Genomic DNA, 17,804 nt, shown 5'->3' with positions numbered 1-17,804 from the left:
CTTCCTTTTCTTCAATTTTAATTTTCAATCCATTTCCTGCATTTTAGAACAACTTAATCCAGCAGATATGCATGCCGTCTCAATTACGTTTATTCAGTGTCACATAACATTCTGTAAGTTATGACTCTCCTCTTTAACTACTCTTTAAGCAAAAGATTTCTTAGTTACTGGTTTAAATGCTTGTAATATATTACCCAAATTTGGGGGGTTTATTTTACGGCTATGAGGTTAGTAACTATATAGAATTTGTCACTGCATAAGGAAGCAGCAACTTCAAAGTGAGAAGACTGGGATCTGCAGAATGAGTTTTCATTCAGATGCGAGTCCAGAAATTTCACAGTTTGAAAACTTCACTGCTAAACTACAAAGTATCACGAACAGAAGAGGGTGAGTATACAGAAATCTGATATTATTTTTTTTTTAACTAATTTCTATCTTTCAGATTATGCCATAGTCCCTTAAAGGTTTACACACTTCATTCCCATCAGCAAAACTGAAAGTAATTCTGAATTGAGGGTTGAATAAGGCATACAGAAGGCATGTCAGCCTTTCTTTTTTTGGGGATACAAATGAAAAACTTTATGAAATGAAAAAAAATAACTGAAAACTAAATGAAAAAAATATTTTTGAGGGAAAAACTGATTTAATTTCATGGGATGAAATATACAGATGACTAAGTTGGAATTATTTCCCGTTTGTTGCTGGTTAATATTTTCCTTGAAAAGATGTTGAGGAAAGAATACAAAAGAAATTATTTGCAAAAGTTGCACATCTAAATGTTCTCAGATAGTTCGCTACAGATGGGTGAAAACCAAGACAGGAGTTAGTATCCCAGTTCCCTAAGACCATTTTGGCAATTCCAGATTTCAGTTTTAATAAAAATAGATGTGTAAGGAAAAAAATTAAACATGACATTTCTAAACCCAGGTAATTCTAATAAGTTATCATTAATTCCACATTTAAATCAGGAATACTGAAAACTACAATCTAAGAAGAAATACAGAAACTTAAGTCTGATTTTTGATTTTTTTTTAAAATTTATTTCAAAGTCATAAATAACAGTGGTTTCAATTTTACCATGTAACTAATTCTCTCCTGAACAAGATAAGACGGTACATTACCAGCTCTGGAAGGACTTCAAGTAAAGCTCAAGTTCATACTACTAATTAAATTCTTGGCTGGTACAAGGATCCTCTTCACATTTTATGTAAAACGGACATGTATTTTCCCTAGTTGCCAAATATAATACCTCTATTCTTTAAAGCATTTTTGTCTGTATCCCCAAGGACTTAAAAAAGATTCTTAGCAGCATCAAACAGGACTGACCTGTTTCTTAGTCTTTCTTTCTTCTTTTACACAAGCACAGCAGCAAATGAATTCCCATAAAATCACAAAACAGAAAAAAATCCAAGAAATCTTAATGGCACTGCTTGTCCAGAGATTGTTTTATGTATGTTTACTAGTGTCTATGTTTTCAGTTTTCTACAGGAAAAAAATAATGTAGCAGTCTACAAATATTTCAAACACTTTTACACAAGGATTCATTAAACAATCAACATTAATAAATATTATTTGCTCCTTCAAAAAATCCATTTTTGAAGAAAATATAATGTATTTGGCTTGCACACAATTTTAGTGCATTTTAAAATAGTCAGGTGGAATGACAAAAACTTGAAAATGCTCCGTTTTCAGTATCTGCCCTTTTCATGTGATTTATCTAGGAAACAAATACAAAACATCATGGCTTTCTATTAAAATACTCAATATATTTAGGAGCAGGGGTCTGTATTAAAAATCCACGGTTGCTTGTACTAGCAATCTAAAATAAAACACCCATATTTCATTAAACTTAAGTTGAAGGTTGTCTCTGCTGCTGTCCTGTGAATCCAGATGCTTTAGCCAAAGAAAATTTTTTAAATGAATGAAGGGCCTGTATTGCAATTTAACAGTGCTTAATATCCCTCATGATTCTTGTTGGGTCCTCTTCTGTGAGGCTTTTCCCTGAGTCATGTATTTATTGGAAAGGCTGCCTAAGATTGGGAGGAAGAAAGCATCACACTTTAAAGGAGTTTTTTAAAAAATAAGGAAAAAAAATTAAAAAAGACAAGAAATAAAACAACTGAAACAATCAGACAGGAGAAAAACAGTTAAGTCAAACTATTATGAAAGCATACACAGATCAACTTTAGATCATTACCTGCTGCAGGACAGTAGGAAATATTAAAAAACAAAATTGAAAACTAGCATTTTCTTCAACTAGACACTCAATGATAAATCACTTTGTGTTTAAAATCCCCAAGCTCAGATTTGAAAAAGCCTTGCAGTGAAAACAGAAAATACTGCGTCTTCCAAACAAAATGGAGAGTTTAATTTCAGGCACTTAATAGCAGTTTAGTTTTCCAAAATTTGTAAAGACTACCTAGGGTCCCCCTCTTTAGATGATGCAAAAGAGATTTATATATTTTATTGAAAAAAAAGCAAGCTGCTAAAAGGTTTGCAAAGTTGCACTAGAAACTCAAAGTAATTTAAAAAAGCAGTCCCTTTCAAAATCTTCATTGTACCTGTTAGTAAATGTTTGTGAAATTACTTTAAGAAAGCTGCATTTGTAACCATGCATCTAACAAAACATCTCTGATCCAGAGAGAGTACATTAAAGCATTTATATTATCATCTGACTGCTACTTGTAAGTGCAATTTTAACTTGCATTTTGGCAGCTCAGACCAAGGATGTGCTTTGATAGTCCCTCCAAAGTTAGTTGATCATGTGGAATTCTAGACAATGACTCTGAGGAAGCCTCACAAGAAAGCATTCCACTTGTCCCTGGAGAAACACAGAACCCCACGTATGCCAAAACAGGAGAGAGATTGATAAAAACCCACCACATCCTTCTGCAAAATAAGTCTACACGAGTTAAAGAAAAAATGCACAGAACTGATGTGCCTAAGTTTTATTTCCAAAACAAACCAGAAAAATTGCACACTTTTTGAGTAAAAATAATATGGTTTCACTTCAGAATTATCTAGCAACCTGTCCAGATTGCTGCTGTGTTCAGCAAATTAGGCAGACTTCCTGTAAGGACTGACGGAGAAAGCAAGTTAAAAATACATGCTTTTACACAGAATTTCTGAAATGAAGATATACAAACCTGACTGGGGACTCAAAAATATTTTTCCTTTTTGTTTCTTTCTTTCTTCATGTATAAGCACTCCCTATAAACAACATACACATATTGATGAACAAACACAACTGAATTATGTCATTCCACAATAAAAAAATAAAGGGTTCTTCTCAAAAGTTTAAGTAAAGCTATTTTTAATTACTTTATATGGACTTTAGAACATTTAAAGGCAAAAAGATCAAAGAAAAGAGACATTTGGTGTTTACCTGATTTAATCTACCAGCATGTTTGGCAGTGCTGGGTAAAGAAGGGGATCCACACACCACTTCTGGTTTTGAACCACCTGAAAAGATCATAATATAACAAAGATTTGCTAATTTGAAACTAGTTTACATTTCAGGTATCATAAAATATAAAAATACCAAAGTGTTTGTGATCTACATTCACAGTATGTAGAAGGTAAGCTGGTGTGAAATTCCATTTATATAAAGGATTCCTATTTGTTACTTTAAGAGGTCCAGTCATGAACAATCAGTAGAGCAAGTCTTTCCAGCATGAATTTAAATGCTGCTAGGACCTACAGGCAAACAATACTACTGTGTTCCTTTGGAAGCTAAAAGTATGATTCACTGTCTTAAGGAGTCTCAGTTTTATCTTAGGATGATTTTTCCTTTACAACACAGATGATGAGAGATCTGTTTTTTCTGAAGGATGACTTAGATACTGTTATGGAAGCATTCATTATTTTGTTCAGGTCTCAGTGAGGCTCTGGATTTGGGGTCATTTTTGTGGTGGTGTTTTTTTTTTGTTTGTTTGTTTGTTTTTTTTTTAAGTAAAAATTGCAAACTGACTCCATGAAAACTAAGACAAATTGCTGTATCCCTCTGACTGCTGAGTTGGCAAGAACATTCTTTATTTTATTCAGTATTCTATGTGAGCAATTTGTGCACTTTCATAGTGACATTAGGGTCTTATGGAATAATTCTGGTTTAGGTGATGTGAATGAAGAGCTATAATGCTAGCTTTTGTTGCAATTATGGTGTACTGAAAGAGAAGCTGTAATTTGAAATATTAGCAAACTCTTATATAGTGAGGACAATGGAAGGAATTTCAACATATTAGACGCTCACACCCTTTCTGCTACAAGCATCTTACCTGCCAAGACAAACCATGCCAAATCTCTTGGGATATAGCAAAGTTCTGAAAGGTAGGTGAGGATAAAGGGAAAACTGACTACTTGTGACTACAGTTTTAAAAAAAAAAAAGCATTTATGTGATGCCATTCAAAGCAAAAACCTTACCCATTAGTCAACCCTGTTAAAAATACCAAAAAATATAACCTCTGTTTAAACTGCTCAGCTTGATCAGCTTCATACCTGCAACTCCTTTATACTGTGGGCATTCCTTTTTAATATGACCTTCTCTCCCACAGATAAAACAACGTTTTTCTCTTAAGTCTCTGTCTTCCAGGCGCTTCCACTTCTCTGCTGATTGCCTGGGAGTCTTTTCTCTTCCAGTTTCCATTATTACCCTTGCTAGTTTTCTCTTCTGAGGTGTACACAGATGCAACTTTCCCTCCTTGATTGAGGTCTCCTTTTCTGTTGTTTTATTCTGAGTTTCTTTGTCCTCTTTACTTCTTTTGTCCTTGCTTTCTGTGTACCTCTGAGTTTTGATGTCTTCGTAATCACGCCGCCGTCTTAATCTGCAAGAGTAGAAAAATGCTGCAGAGTTCATAGGCCTTACGTACATACACAGAGTTGAAAACCAAACAAAACAAACCAAGTGCCGTCCACAGAAAATCAACGTATCATCTCATGTATTTCTTCAGTGGGTTAAATAAAGTGAATTAATGTACTTGTCCCTTTGACACTCCTACAAAACTGTGCTATACTGATGTAACGTGCTCTTAATAATTTAAGTTTACAATTACATTACAATACAGCCCTAAATTCTAATGATTATAGCTCAAAAAATGTAAACACAACAGAAAATCTGGGTGCTAGAGTTGCAAAGACAGTGGAAGAAAAGAAATACAGAGCAAAATACTAACAAAGTATAAAAAATAGGACTATAGCTCTATTTTTTTTTTCTACTTGTACAATTCAATCAGAACTCCCTTCCTTCTGAAACTGTGTATATTCACAGTATCTCTAAAAGTCTCTTCTACTGGGAGACACTCTAACACTTTATGTGACTTAAGAGATCTAGCAGTGGGGAAACAGCTACCACTGGTGGGCTTGTTTTACCTAACTTCTTTATGCATGAGACATCAGTGAAACGTCAAAATCTGAAGATGATACTAGACTTCTTCAGTCAGTCTGATGCAGTACTAATGGCAAGCAACTTGAAAATACCTCACAAAATTGAACAAATGAGCAAAAGAATGGCAGATGAGCTTCAAGGTGAGCTTCCTTTTTTTAAAAAAGGGAAAGAAGGAAGACCTAGGGAACTACAGGCTGGTCAGTCTTACCTCTGTGCCTGGCAAGATCATGGAACAGATCCTCCTGGAAACTATGCTCAGGCACACGGAAAACAGAGAGGTCATTGGTGACAGCCAACATGGCTTCACTAAGGGCAAATCGTGCCTGACAAATCTGGTGGCCTTCTACAACAGGGTTATAGCACTGGTGGATAAGGGAAGAGCAACTGGTATCATCTATGTGGACTTGTACAAAGCATTTGATACTGTCCCACACAACATCCTCATCTCTAAAATGGAGAGACATGGATTTGACAGGTGGACCACTCAGTGGATAAGGAAATGGCTGGATGGCCACACTCAAAGAGTTGCAGCCAATGGCTCAATGTCAGTGTGGAGACCAGCAATGAGTGATGTCCCTCAGGGGTCCATACTGGGACCAGTATTATTTAACATCTTTGTTGCGGACATGGACAGTGGGATTGAGTGCATCCTCAGCAAGTCTGCAGATAACACTAAGCTGAGTGGTGTGGTTGATACTCTAGAGTTGTCATTCAAATGGACCTTCAGAGGCTAGAGAGGTGGGCCCGTGTGAATCTTATGAACCTTATGACATTCAACAATGACAAATGCAAAGTCCTGCAACTGGGTCAGGACAAATCTCAAACGTGGATACAGACTGGGTGATCAGTGGATTGAGAGCAGCCCTGTGGAGAAGGCCTTGGGGGTACGGAAGGCCCGATATGTAGATCAGACCCACTATATAGGGAAATTTGCTGCCTCCCTGGGGCCCAGGTTAACAATGCTAAGAGGAAGCTTCCTTCCCTGGTACAGCAATCAGATTATTATCCCCTTTTAGTCTTCCAGGTAGGCAGCAACAACATAGTGAGAAGTCTGAGGGCAACGAAGAGGGATTTCAGGGCCTTGGGACAACTGGTTAAGGGATCGGAGCACAAGTCTTGTTCTCCATCCCTCCAGTTGCAGGGAATGATGAAGGAGGAAACAGGAAGAGCCAGCAGGTCAATGACTGGCTCTGAGCCTGATGCTACCGGCAGGGCTTCAGGTTCTTCGACCATGGTCTCTTACAGAACACCAGGCCTGCCAGTAGCAGATGGGAAAAGCCTGTCTTACACAGGGAAAAGGGTTCTAGGACTAGAGTTAACAGGGCTCATTGAGAGAGCTTTAAACTCGATTCAAAGGGGGATGGGTATGTAACTGGGTTCACTAGAGAGGTGCCCGGCTGTAGTAGCTCAGCACTTGTGGGTCAGAGTGCTAGTATTTTTGAGAATCAGAAGGCCCACCACCCCTCTAGGGCAAAAACTACACACTCGATGGTCTCTCTGAAATGCCTGTACACTAATGCACGCAGCATGGGGAACAAACAAGAAGAGTTAGAGATCTGTGTGTGGTCACAGGGCCATGATCTCATTGCAATTACTGAGACGTGGTGGGATAGCTGACGTGACTGGAACACTGTCATGGAGGGCTGCATTCTCTTTAGGAAAGATAGGCCAGCGAGGCAAGGTGGTGGAGTTGCTCTTTATGTGAGAGAGCAACTGGAATGTATCGAGCTCTCCCTGGGGGTGGATGAAGAGCGAGTTCAGAGCTTGTGGGTAAGGATTAAGGGGCAGGGTAATATGAGAGACACTGTTGTGGGTGTTTATTACAGGCCACCTGATCAGGATGGGGAAGTTGATGAGGCCTTCTACAAACAGGTAAGCATCACTTCACAATCACAGGCCTTGGTTCTCTTGGGGGACTTCTATCACCCTGATGCCTGCTGGGAAGACTACACAGCTCAGCATGTATAGTCCAGGAGGTTCCTCCAATGCACTGATGATAACTTTTTGACTCAGATGGTGGAGGTGCCCACAAGGAGAGGTGTTGTACTGGACCTAGTACTGACAAACAAAAAGGGACTGGTGGAGGATGTTAAGGTTGGGGGCAGACTGGGCTGTAGTGATCATGAGAAGATAGAATTCAGGGTTAAGTGCAGTATGCACATAACAACAAGTAGCATTGAAACCTTAGACTTCAGGAGGGCTAACTTTGATCTCTTCGAGGAATTGCTTGGAAAAATCCCATGGGAGAGAGCTCTAGAGGGTAAGGGGGCTCAAGAGAGCTGGCTGATATTTAAGCATCACCTCCTCCAAGCTCAGGATTGGTGCATCCCTAGGAGCAAAAAATCAAGCAAGGGAAGCAGGAGACCTGCATCAGAAGTAGTCAACATGGATTCACCAAGGGGAAGTCATGTCTGACTAATCTGACAGCCTTCTACAATGGTGTGACTGGATGGGTGGAAGAGAGGAGGGCAGTGGATGTTGTCTACCTTGACTTCAGCAAGGCTTTTGACACTGTCTCCCACATTATCCTCACAGGCAAGCTTAGGAAGTGTGGGTTAGATGAATGGACAGTGCAGTGGATTGAACAGTGGCTGGCAGATAGAGCTCAGAGGGTTGTGGTTAGTGGTGCAGAGTCTAGCTGGAGGTCAGTAACAAGTGGCATTCCTCAGGGGTCAGTACTGGGTCCAGTCCTGTTCAATATATTCGTCAATGACCTGGATGAAGAGACAAGAGTGTACCATCAGCAAGTTGCTGATGACACAAAACTGGGAGGGGTGGCTGACACGCTGGAAGGCTGTGCTGCCATTCAGCGTGACCTGGACAGGCTGGAGAGTTGGGTGGAGAGGAACCTAATGAAATTCAACATGGGCAAGTGTAGGGTACTGCATCTGGGGAGGAATAACCCCATGCATCAGTACAGGCTGGGGGCTGACCTCCTGGAGAGCAGCTCTGTGGAAAGGGACATGGGAGTCCTGGTGGACAACAGGATGACCATGAGTCAGCAGTGTGCCCTGGTGGCCAAGAAGGCCAATGGCATCCTGAGGTACATCAAAGAGAGTGTGGCCAGCAGGTCAAGGGAAGTCATCCTCCCTCTCTACTCTGCCCTGGTGAGGCTGCATCTGGAGTATTGTGTCCAGTTGTGGGGTCTCCAGTTCAAGAAGGACAGGGAACTGCTCAAGCAGGTCCAGCAAAGGGCTACTAAGATGATTAGGGGATTGAAACACCTCTCTTATGAGGAAAGGCTGAGGCACTTGGGTCTTTTCAGTCTAGAAAAATAGACTGAAGGGGGATCTTATCAATGCTTATCAATACTTAAAGGGAGGGTGCCAGGAGGTAGGTGGGAGCAGTCTTTTTTCAGTGGTGCCCAGTGATAGAACAAGAGGTAACGGGCACAAACTTGAGCACAGGAAATTCCATCTAAACATGGGAAGAGACTTCTTTCCTTTGAGGGTGGCAGAGCACTGGAACAGGCTGCCCAGAGAGGTTGTGGAGTCTCCCCTCTAAAACCTAAAACCTGCCTGGACACCATCCTGTGCAACCTGCTGTAGGTGATCCTGCTCTGTCACGGGGGTTGGACTACATTATCTCCAGAGGTCTATTCCAACCCTGACCATTCTGTGGTACTGGCTGATGAAATACTGAATATGAGCTGGTAATATGCTCTCACAGCCCAGAAAGCCAACTATATCCTGGGCTGCATCAAAAGAAGCCTGGCCAGCCAGTCAAGGGAGGTGATTCTGTCCCTCTACTCTGCTCTCATGAGACCCTAGAGTCCTCAGTACAAGACAGACATGGACCTGTTGGAGTGAGTCCAGAGGAGGGCCACACAAATTATCAGGGTGCTGGAGCACGTATCCTATGAGAACAGGCTGAGAGAGTTGGGGTTGCTCAGCCTGGGGAAGAGAAGGCTCTGGGGAGACTCCAGTACTTAAAGGGGTCCTACAGAAAAGATGGGGAGGGACTCTTTTCTAGGGAGTGTAGTGATAGGATCGATAAAACATTAAGAACAGGACAGAAGACATGATTTTGTTGCTACATAAACCCATGGTATGCCAACATCTGAGTACTGCATGTTGGTCTGGTCTCAACATTTTAAGAAGGAAGTAGCAGTGTTAGAGATGGTACAGAGACAGGCAGCTAAAATGAGGAAGACAGCAAGTGTTTAAGGAAGAGATACTAAGAAGGCCAAGACTCTCCTGCCTGGAGAGAAACTAGAGGGTGAACACAATCATGGCTTACAAAATTATCATGGCAGTATTGCTACTAAGTAAATCCCACAAGGCTAGGCCTAGGGAATGCTTATGAAACTAAAATGAGATTGGCTTTAAACAGATAAAAGAAAGTACTATTTTACAGATCAGTTAGCATACTGGCTAGATGGCTGGGCCCAACAATTTGTGGTGAATGGAGTTAAATGCAGTTGGTGTCTGCTCACAAGTGGTGTTTCCCAGGGGTCAGTACTGGGGCCTCTTCTTAATATCTTCATTAACAACCTGGACAAAGGGATTGAGTGAACCCTCAGTAAGTTTGCAGATGACACCAAGTTGGGTGGGAGTGTGGATCTGCTTGAGTGTAAGACGGTCCTACAGAGGGATCTGAACAGGCTGGTTTCATGGGGCGAAGCCAATGGTATGAGGTTCAACAAGGCCAAGTGCCGGGTCCTGCACTTGTGTCACAAACCCATGCAGTGCTACAGGCTTGGGGAAGAGTGGCTGGAAAGCTGCCTGGCAGAAAAGGACCTGGGGGTGTTGGTCAACAGCCAGCTGAATATGAGCCAGCAGTGTGCCCAGGTGGCCAAGAAGGCCAATAGCATCCTGGCTTGTATCAGAAATAGTGTGGCCAGCACAACTAGGGAAGTGATCACCCCCTGAAGCACTGGTGAGGCCACAACTCAAACACTCTGTTCTGTTTTGGACCCCTCACTACAAGAAAGATGTTGAGGTGCTGGAGTGTGTCCAGGAGAAGAGCAATGAAGCTGGTGAGGGGTCTGGAGCACAAGTCTTATGAGGAGTGGCTGAGGGAACTGGGGTTGTTCAGCCTGGAGAAAGGGAGGCAGAGGGGAGACCTTATGACTCTCTACAACTACCTGAAAGTAGGCTGTAATGAGGTGGGTGTCAGTCTCTTCTCCCAAGTAAAAAGCAATAGGACAAGAGGAAATGGCCTCAAGTTGCACCAGGGGAAGTTTAGATTGGATATTAGGAAAAATTTCTTCACTGAAAGAGTTTTCAAGAATTGGAACAGGCTGCCCACGGAAGTGGTTGAGTCACCATCCCTGGAAGTATTTAAAAGACATGTAGATGTAGTGTTGAGGGACATGGTTTAGTGGTAACTTGGCAGCGCTAGGTTAACAGACTTGGTGATCTTTTCCAACCTAACCGATTGTATGATTCCTATGGGACTGGTTGCTATAGAAGACTGTTAAGGAAAATAGGAGAATCATATTCAGAAAACAAACAAACAAAAAGGACAAAAATCATAAACAACTCTAGTCCACAAATGAGTACTACCAGTCCAGGGCAGGTATGTGCTCTAACCACAGCAACTGCAGATGCTGGGGGAATGCATGAGAAGAGATTACAGAAAACAGCCAACTAGTGTGCCCTACATAAAGAGCATCTCCTATTGCAATGGCTGGACAGAGCACTCAAACATATCAGTGGTGTTACCCCATAAGGCATTTATGTTCTTAGATGCAAAATCCCATTGACTCTTGCTCTAATGTTGTATAGAACATAGCTGCGTATGTGCAATAAACTGGGGCATCACTCCAGAAGTTACTTGCATAAAAGCACAGATGATTTTTAATTACAGCTTTTAACATAGGCAGACACTAAACAAAAGTGTGTTTAAGGCCAGCCTGGATGGGGCTTTGAACAACGTGGTCTAGTGGGAGGTGTCCCTGCCCACATCAGAGGGGTTGGAACTTGATGATCTTCAAGGTCCCTTCCAACCTAAACCATTTAATGATTCTATAATATGAAAAGCAGAAAGATCAGTTTAGCATTTTTTTGTTACAAGAAGATAGATGTTGAATTTTAGATATCTGGTTACCTGGGATCAGGAAACCTTCTCTTGGAGGTAAACCAAGACATTGTTCTCATATGTGTGTACTTAAGGAAAATAATGATGTGACATTCTTGTCTTGCTTTTTCATATGAATTGTGTAATTCCGTGAACATAACAAAAGTGTGTCTTGCTAGGAGCAGCAGGATCCTAGAAGTAGAAGCTATTAAATGAAAAGATAAAATGTTTTCATGAGTGCTTTTCACAGCACACAGCTATTCAGCTCTGTGTTTGGATTCTCTTTGACTACTGCTTTCCTGTGCAATGAAGTCTAGTGTCAGTATTACTACCTAAGCTAAGTAGTTTTGCAGCCTTCTACGAAAAGATTCTGTTAAAAAAACACTACAGATGATGCTGGCAGAAGTTAAGTAGACCAAACATAGACCAAAAATTTAAAAAAAAAAGATCATCATCCACCACTGTCAAAACTGGTACAGAAGCATTTTGATTTAAATAGTAAAGGAAATAATCTGCAGCATTACAATCTGCTTTAGCATTACAATCCTAATCTTTCTTCTAAACAAACCTAAGGAAGAGGTCCATGCAGATGCCAAAACTATACTCACTTTCTTCTCATGGGACAATCTTTCATGAAATGGCCAATTTTACCACAAATTCTGCAGCACCTATCATTGGGTGCCAATTCTCCTTCTGTTAGTACCTCTGGATCAAAAAAGTACTCCTGAGGAAGAAATCATGCATTTAAAATTAAAATCCATACACTTGGGAATCAATACAGATAAGCAAGCATTAAACAGCAGTAAGGGTTACAGAGCATAATAAACCTGGTGTGTGTAGCTGAGCTCCTGAAAGACACGATGAGATTAATTGGCCACTGGCCTCTTTACAGGCAGCCTGCTGACCACCAGGTCTGCAAAGTCTTTTTTTGAAACTGCTGTTTTAAGAAATGGTAAGCTGGTTTTGATAGGAACTAAAATATGTAAGCCTACGCAATGAAGCTCTGACTTGATTAGTATTCTGCATGCCAACACATTTTTCATGCAAGCAACACAAACCCAGTAGTCAGTAATAACTCCCAAAAAGATTTTTAGTGTACTGTCAAAATTTAAGGGAGAAGAGCTTAAAAAGAATGTAACCGTACTCCTGCAAGTAGCGAGTTATACACCCAAAAGCATGCACATAGTGCTCTTAGAAGCAACTTACCATTTTTGATGGATATTCTTTTGGAAATATTTTTATAGGGGTACCAAATAACCTTCTGCCGTTGATAAAAGCCTTCATTATAAAATTTGTCACTGGGGAAGAAAAAAGAACACCACAAAACCACATCATCCAACATCATACAAGCCAGTAAAATAAGATCTAAGGCAATATCCTCACTTTGTACCCAAATTTGTTAACAGGAAACTTACTTTTTCTTGATAATCCAGCTCCGAGATTGTGGTTCAAATCAAAGGGGTCTGTAGAAAAAGCATTACAGACATTACTCAAACCCAGGGCAAGATCAGCAACGTAAACATACATCCGATCAACCCAAGGCAGCTATTCCTGGTGCAGATTTAATATAATGAAATTGAACTGTTTGTAAGTTTATTGAAAAGAAATTAACTCCGTGGGCAAAAGGATCACAACTGTCCAGTTCTGAACTGACTGAAATATTATAAAAGAGTAAGTTGAACGTGCAGGCAAGAGAGAAGAAATTCTTTCTGTCCAAGTCATACGGGCCAGAAAGTTGTTTAGGGAACATTTCTAAAATGTGTCACAGCATGTTCTTGATAGAAACCATGGTATTACTTAACATACTTAATCACACATAGGGTTAAATTGGTCATGTAAATATGCACTCAGCTAAACTTAGTATTTGTGAGAAAACCTCAATCGCATTACAGCTGATATCTTTTCCAAAGGATTTGGTTAAATCTATTTTTTTCTGTCAGTTACTGTCCTCATGAAAAGTATGAAGTCTGCTTTGCAGCTTCTTTTCAATAGAGAAAAAAACCTCACAAGAACAATATTTAGAACTACTGAAACTCAATGGGAATTTTGCAATGATTTTAAAACACAAGCAAATAACAATTTATAATCCAGTAAAAGAAAAATACATAAGCCTTATGGAAAGACCAATTTTTTCATGTAAGTATTAAAGAAATTCCACATATTCCTGTACTCATGTGCTTTTACCTTCAATTACAATGTATTTGGAGGTCCACTGCTTCTTGAAAGTTGTAAGCAGATTTTTTCTCCTAATGCAGATGACATGCTCTTTAAAATCAAATTCTTCTGTGTAGAAACGGAGAAGTCCCAGCCACAGTTGCCCAACAGATTCAGTGTTTTTGCCACAGTCGGGCCAAACAACTGACTGAAAATGACAGAAATATTTTTACTTCCAGTACTTACATTAAGCAGAATAATTTTCATAACTTAGAAACTCAAACAATGTAAGTCTTGTTTTATAAAGAAACACAATTGACTTACACCAGAATACTTCCCTTCCTTTCATAATTGGTATTAATAAGCCAATATTGATTTTTAAATGGTATATTTTTTTAAATATTAACAACAAAAGTGGAGAATTAACAGAACTTCTAACATTAGGGTTTGCCTATTATAAAAAAGAATTTATTAATTCACTTTATGTGCCTATTTAACACAAAATTATTCAGCAGAATTAACCAGCTATGACTAGACATGCAGCTGTTATTTGTAGGAGTTATCTCCATCCAGTAATGTGACACACAGAGCAATTAATCATCATTAACACCTTCAAAAATTTTTCAAAATCTAATCTAGTTTTCAGATTTTGCAGGTTTTTTTCCCCACAGGTGAATTACAGCCAACCACATTCTTAAAGTTTTATAGTATGGGATTGGGATTTTCAGAGCAATAGCTGTTCCACTTCCACTTTGATATTCAAGCATTGCATTTGAGGACAACATTTCTTGAAAAGAATTCTTTTTTATTTGCAAAGCTACAGGTAACATCATTTCACATTAACCTGATTTACTCACCAACTCCTCTATCTTATCAAAGAAATAAACATTCCAGCCATCAACTAAAATTTCAGGCTTTTGTGGTTCTTTGTAGATCTGAAAGCATAATATTAAACTCATTAGAAGAGCCCTTCAGATTCAGCACTGATGTTCTTCTGGTCAATACTATGAACAGACATTCATTTCTTTCTTGATATACTATACCTCTTGAAGAACAGGGATGACAGGTGGATTTCTCTGTTGAAGAAAATAAAGCACCATAAGAGTATATGCATAAGAAGAAAGGCTACCTCGAGATGCATCTCCAATGTCACATATCTAGAAAAAGAAACATGATTTGTATCTTTAATGGTTATGAACTCTTGCTGCAGGCACTACTGCTTCTAGAATGTCTGAAATATACTTACCTTCGTAAAGACTTTCATTGTGTAACACAGATATTTTACTCTAGGATCAATGGCTGCATATGATGACAGGAGTCTTGTGTTATGCAAGGCCTATAAAAATAAGAAAATCATATAGAAAATACAGGAGCTCTGAAGAAATGAAGGAATAAGCTGAAAACACGAAAAACAAAAAAAAAATTTAAGTTGTGCGCTCAAGAAATGCAGGTGTGAAGCCCTGCATAGTAGAATGTATACGAAGCAAGGAAGCATTCAACAATGAGGTTATCACCTGCTCTCTTAAAAAGATGATCCTTACTCTGTGCAGAAGTGGTAAGAGCAGCATTCACACAACAGTACTTCAGAGAGTGAAGCATTAATCTACTACTGCATTTTCAAAATATTTGGTAGAAGGTAAGTACTTCAACTAAGAATTCAACGCAGAAATGTAAGAACAACTGACCCACGTGGATGTGTAACTTCAAAAAGAGAACTTTCACACTTACTTAGTGGTTGAGATATCTTCCTCAAGACTCCCCTTGAACTCATACAAAAACTTCAGAAAGCTTAATACTTGACTCTAAAACTTACTTTCCTTTGATGCTGCAAGGAACTGGCTTTTGAAGTTCAGAGACATTGAAAAAAAAACCAAAACTTTGCAACTGACTCCACTCATAGTCAAAAAAGTTGTTTGGAAATTCAAAACTACAATAGGTAATTGGAAACAGTTGATTATTGAACCTCAACAAAGCAATCACTTCAATCTCAAGAAGCAGACCCACATTTTTCTGTTAAAAAAAAAAATAAAAACATAGATAACCTTACCAGAGTATTATATAAACTGATGTCTACTTCAAGACCACTTCTGACATGGAAAAATTTGACAATTGGGACTTTAGCAGTTGTTATAGGCAAGACATTTCTTAAACCTAGGATGAAATGTTTAATTACTGAATGACTGCAATACAGTCGTAACAGTATCAAATGCTCTACAAATAACTCAAAACTGCAGTAAAAAGGCTACAAAATAAAATCCTAGTTGAAACCAAAATTATATTTCAGTTATATTTTAATATTGATTTTAGGCATTTGTCAAACATGATGAATTGGCTAAATATAACACATACAAACACACAATTAGCCCCCTAACAAAACAAAGATCTGTCTAGATGTTATAGAAAATAAGCTTAAGAGTTCATTGATAGTTCACTCCAATTATATTAAATTCATGTGACATACACCAAACCAAGCACTGTAAAATCATAATTTCTTGTACTAAAACAGTATTCCCATTGCAAACTTGTATCAGCCTACCTTTTGCTATTACCTTATTAGGCACTGAATATACAAATACAACATAACTACTAACTTGAAGCCTTGAGCCTTAACAAAGTCTGTTCTCTGCATGTAGGTTATAAATATACTATTTGTTCAATTCAGATGTGGTTCTATAACATTATAACCTCATAGAGCTACGTATGCAAACAAAACCAAACCCAAATGTGCACAACATATAACCTCACTCTTACTAACATTAAGCTATTCGATACAGTTTTATCTTAATGATTTTCATCTACAGTACCCCAGAATGTTCTCACAACAGCAACTGAAGTCACATAAACAGAAACACTTTTTTAATTTTCAAGAAAGTTACCTGGCTGTTTCTTAAGAACTTTTGCTAAATCTTCAATGATTCTGATGCAATCAAGTCCCTAAGACATTAAGAAAAAATGCTTAAAGTTGTATCTGCTACAAGTATTTTAGGCAAACCTTTTATTACTTGACATTAATCTTAAAGCTTTATAACTGAGAATTTCATATGATACAGAATTATGTGAATACCAGAAAGTGTTTCAAAATAGCATTGTAAAATCAACACTAGATAACATAGACTTAACATAGACTTTTAAGAAGTTTATATTAGGCATGAAAGGAGTTCGATGTCCTTGTCCACTGTCTCCCTTTCATAGTTGTTTATGTTACAAAGCATGTTATGTATCTACACAGCTAATGCTAGAAGTAATGATAGTGCAGAATTTAGAGGAAAATTGACTACTGAGAGTAGTTCTTAAACTCAAAATAATCTGCCTTTGTGGCACCTATTTGTGTTTTCTTCTAATCTGAAAAGATTTTATAAAATATTTGTTACACTATATACACAATATAACCATACATTTTTGCATTTATGAAAAAAAAATAATCTTTTCAAACTACCTCAGCAGTTTCCAGCCCATCCACTGTCATACAGATATCAAGGTCACTTTGTTTGAAGCCAAAGCCATTTTTTGAGGAGCCAAACAAATTCAGCTTGGTTCCTGCAAGAGATGTGATGGGTTATAATCACATATAGGCACAGAACCTCAAATTGTATATAGCTTAAAACCACTGCATGTCTTTTAATACAGGCATGAAAACATTACTATCTTTCTACGGTACATCAAAACTTATTTTCTTATCAACTCAGCTGATGATCCTCATCATCAATAAAAGAATCTCTTTTATTGGTTCAAATCCAGATCCAGAAACAAGTGAGGTTTTCCAATAATTAAATCATCAGCAAGCAGGTCTGAGCTGAAATCTGATGAAAAAAAATGTAAGACTACTCTCTACAGAGATTTTCAGGATAAGGGACATATCTGTCCACATAGTAGGCTCCAGCCAAAAAATCTCTTGCTAATTTTAAAAGACTATGAACCAAAGTCCAGGTGCTACAGGTAAGAAGCCCAGAAACAAACAAAAATTTCAAATAGCTAGGTTCGATGGAAAGGACAGATGCTGTGCCTATATTTTAAAATATTCCTGTCCTGGTTTGAGGTAAAACAGAACCAATTTTGTTTAGTAACTTCGCTTCTTAGCTGGGCCTCTTCTAACTACTGAAATTAACTGCATATTGTGCAGACAGTGTTCACTCTCTCAGAGTGATAAGGCCAATTGTTTATAGCTGATGCCCAGGCATGGTATGCAGAGAGGCTCCTGCTTACACTTATTGCCATAACAGCCAAGGCCAACCAACTTTGTTATTTGCC

At 38.8% G+C, this 17,804-nt stretch overlaps 1 protein-coding gene across 1 annotated transcript in view; it reads right to left on the bottom strand.

The window, feature by feature from the left end:
* Positions 1 to 1,023: 1,023 nt before the first annotated feature.
* Positions 1,024 to 17,804, bottom strand: part of TUT7 (terminal uridylyl transferase 7) — a 38,595-nt gene continuing 21,814 nt past the window's right edge. The window contains exons 16-29 of the mRNA XM_082497762.1: positions 16,993 to 17,093; positions 16,433 to 16,490; positions 15,604 to 15,707; positions 14,803 to 14,892; positions 14,600 to 14,713; positions 14,414 to 14,491; positions 13,587 to 13,764; positions 12,818 to 12,865; positions 12,609 to 12,700; positions 12,011 to 12,126; positions 4,496 to 4,821; positions 3,386 to 3,462; positions 3,147 to 3,210; positions 1,024 to 2,030 (exon numbers count right to left, since the gene is read on the bottom strand). Coding sequence (XP_082353888.1) covers positions 1,963 to 2,030; positions 3,147 to 3,210; positions 3,386 to 3,462; positions 4,496 to 4,821; positions 12,011 to 12,126; positions 12,609 to 12,700; positions 12,818 to 12,865; positions 13,587 to 13,764; positions 14,414 to 14,491; positions 14,600 to 14,713; positions 14,803 to 14,892; positions 15,604 to 15,707; positions 16,433 to 16,490; positions 16,993 to 17,093 — 1,514 coding nt within the window. The 3' untranslated portion in view covers positions 1,024 to 1,962. The remainder of the gene's footprint in view (positions 2,031 to 3,146; positions 3,211 to 3,385; positions 3,463 to 4,495; positions 4,822 to 12,010; positions 12,127 to 12,608; positions 12,701 to 12,817; positions 12,866 to 13,586; positions 13,765 to 14,413; positions 14,492 to 14,599; positions 14,714 to 14,802; positions 14,893 to 15,603; positions 15,708 to 16,432; positions 16,491 to 16,992; positions 17,094 to 17,804) is intronic.

Source organism: Vanellus vanellus (genome assembly GCF_965231255.1).
Source record: "Vanellus vanellus genome assembly, chromosome: Z".
In the NCBI taxonomy this organism is placed as follows: domain Eukaryota; kingdom Metazoa; phylum Chordata; class Aves; order Charadriiformes; family Charadriidae; genus Vanellus; species Vanellus vanellus.
This window is presented reverse-complemented; position numbering and strand designations above follow the sequence as displayed.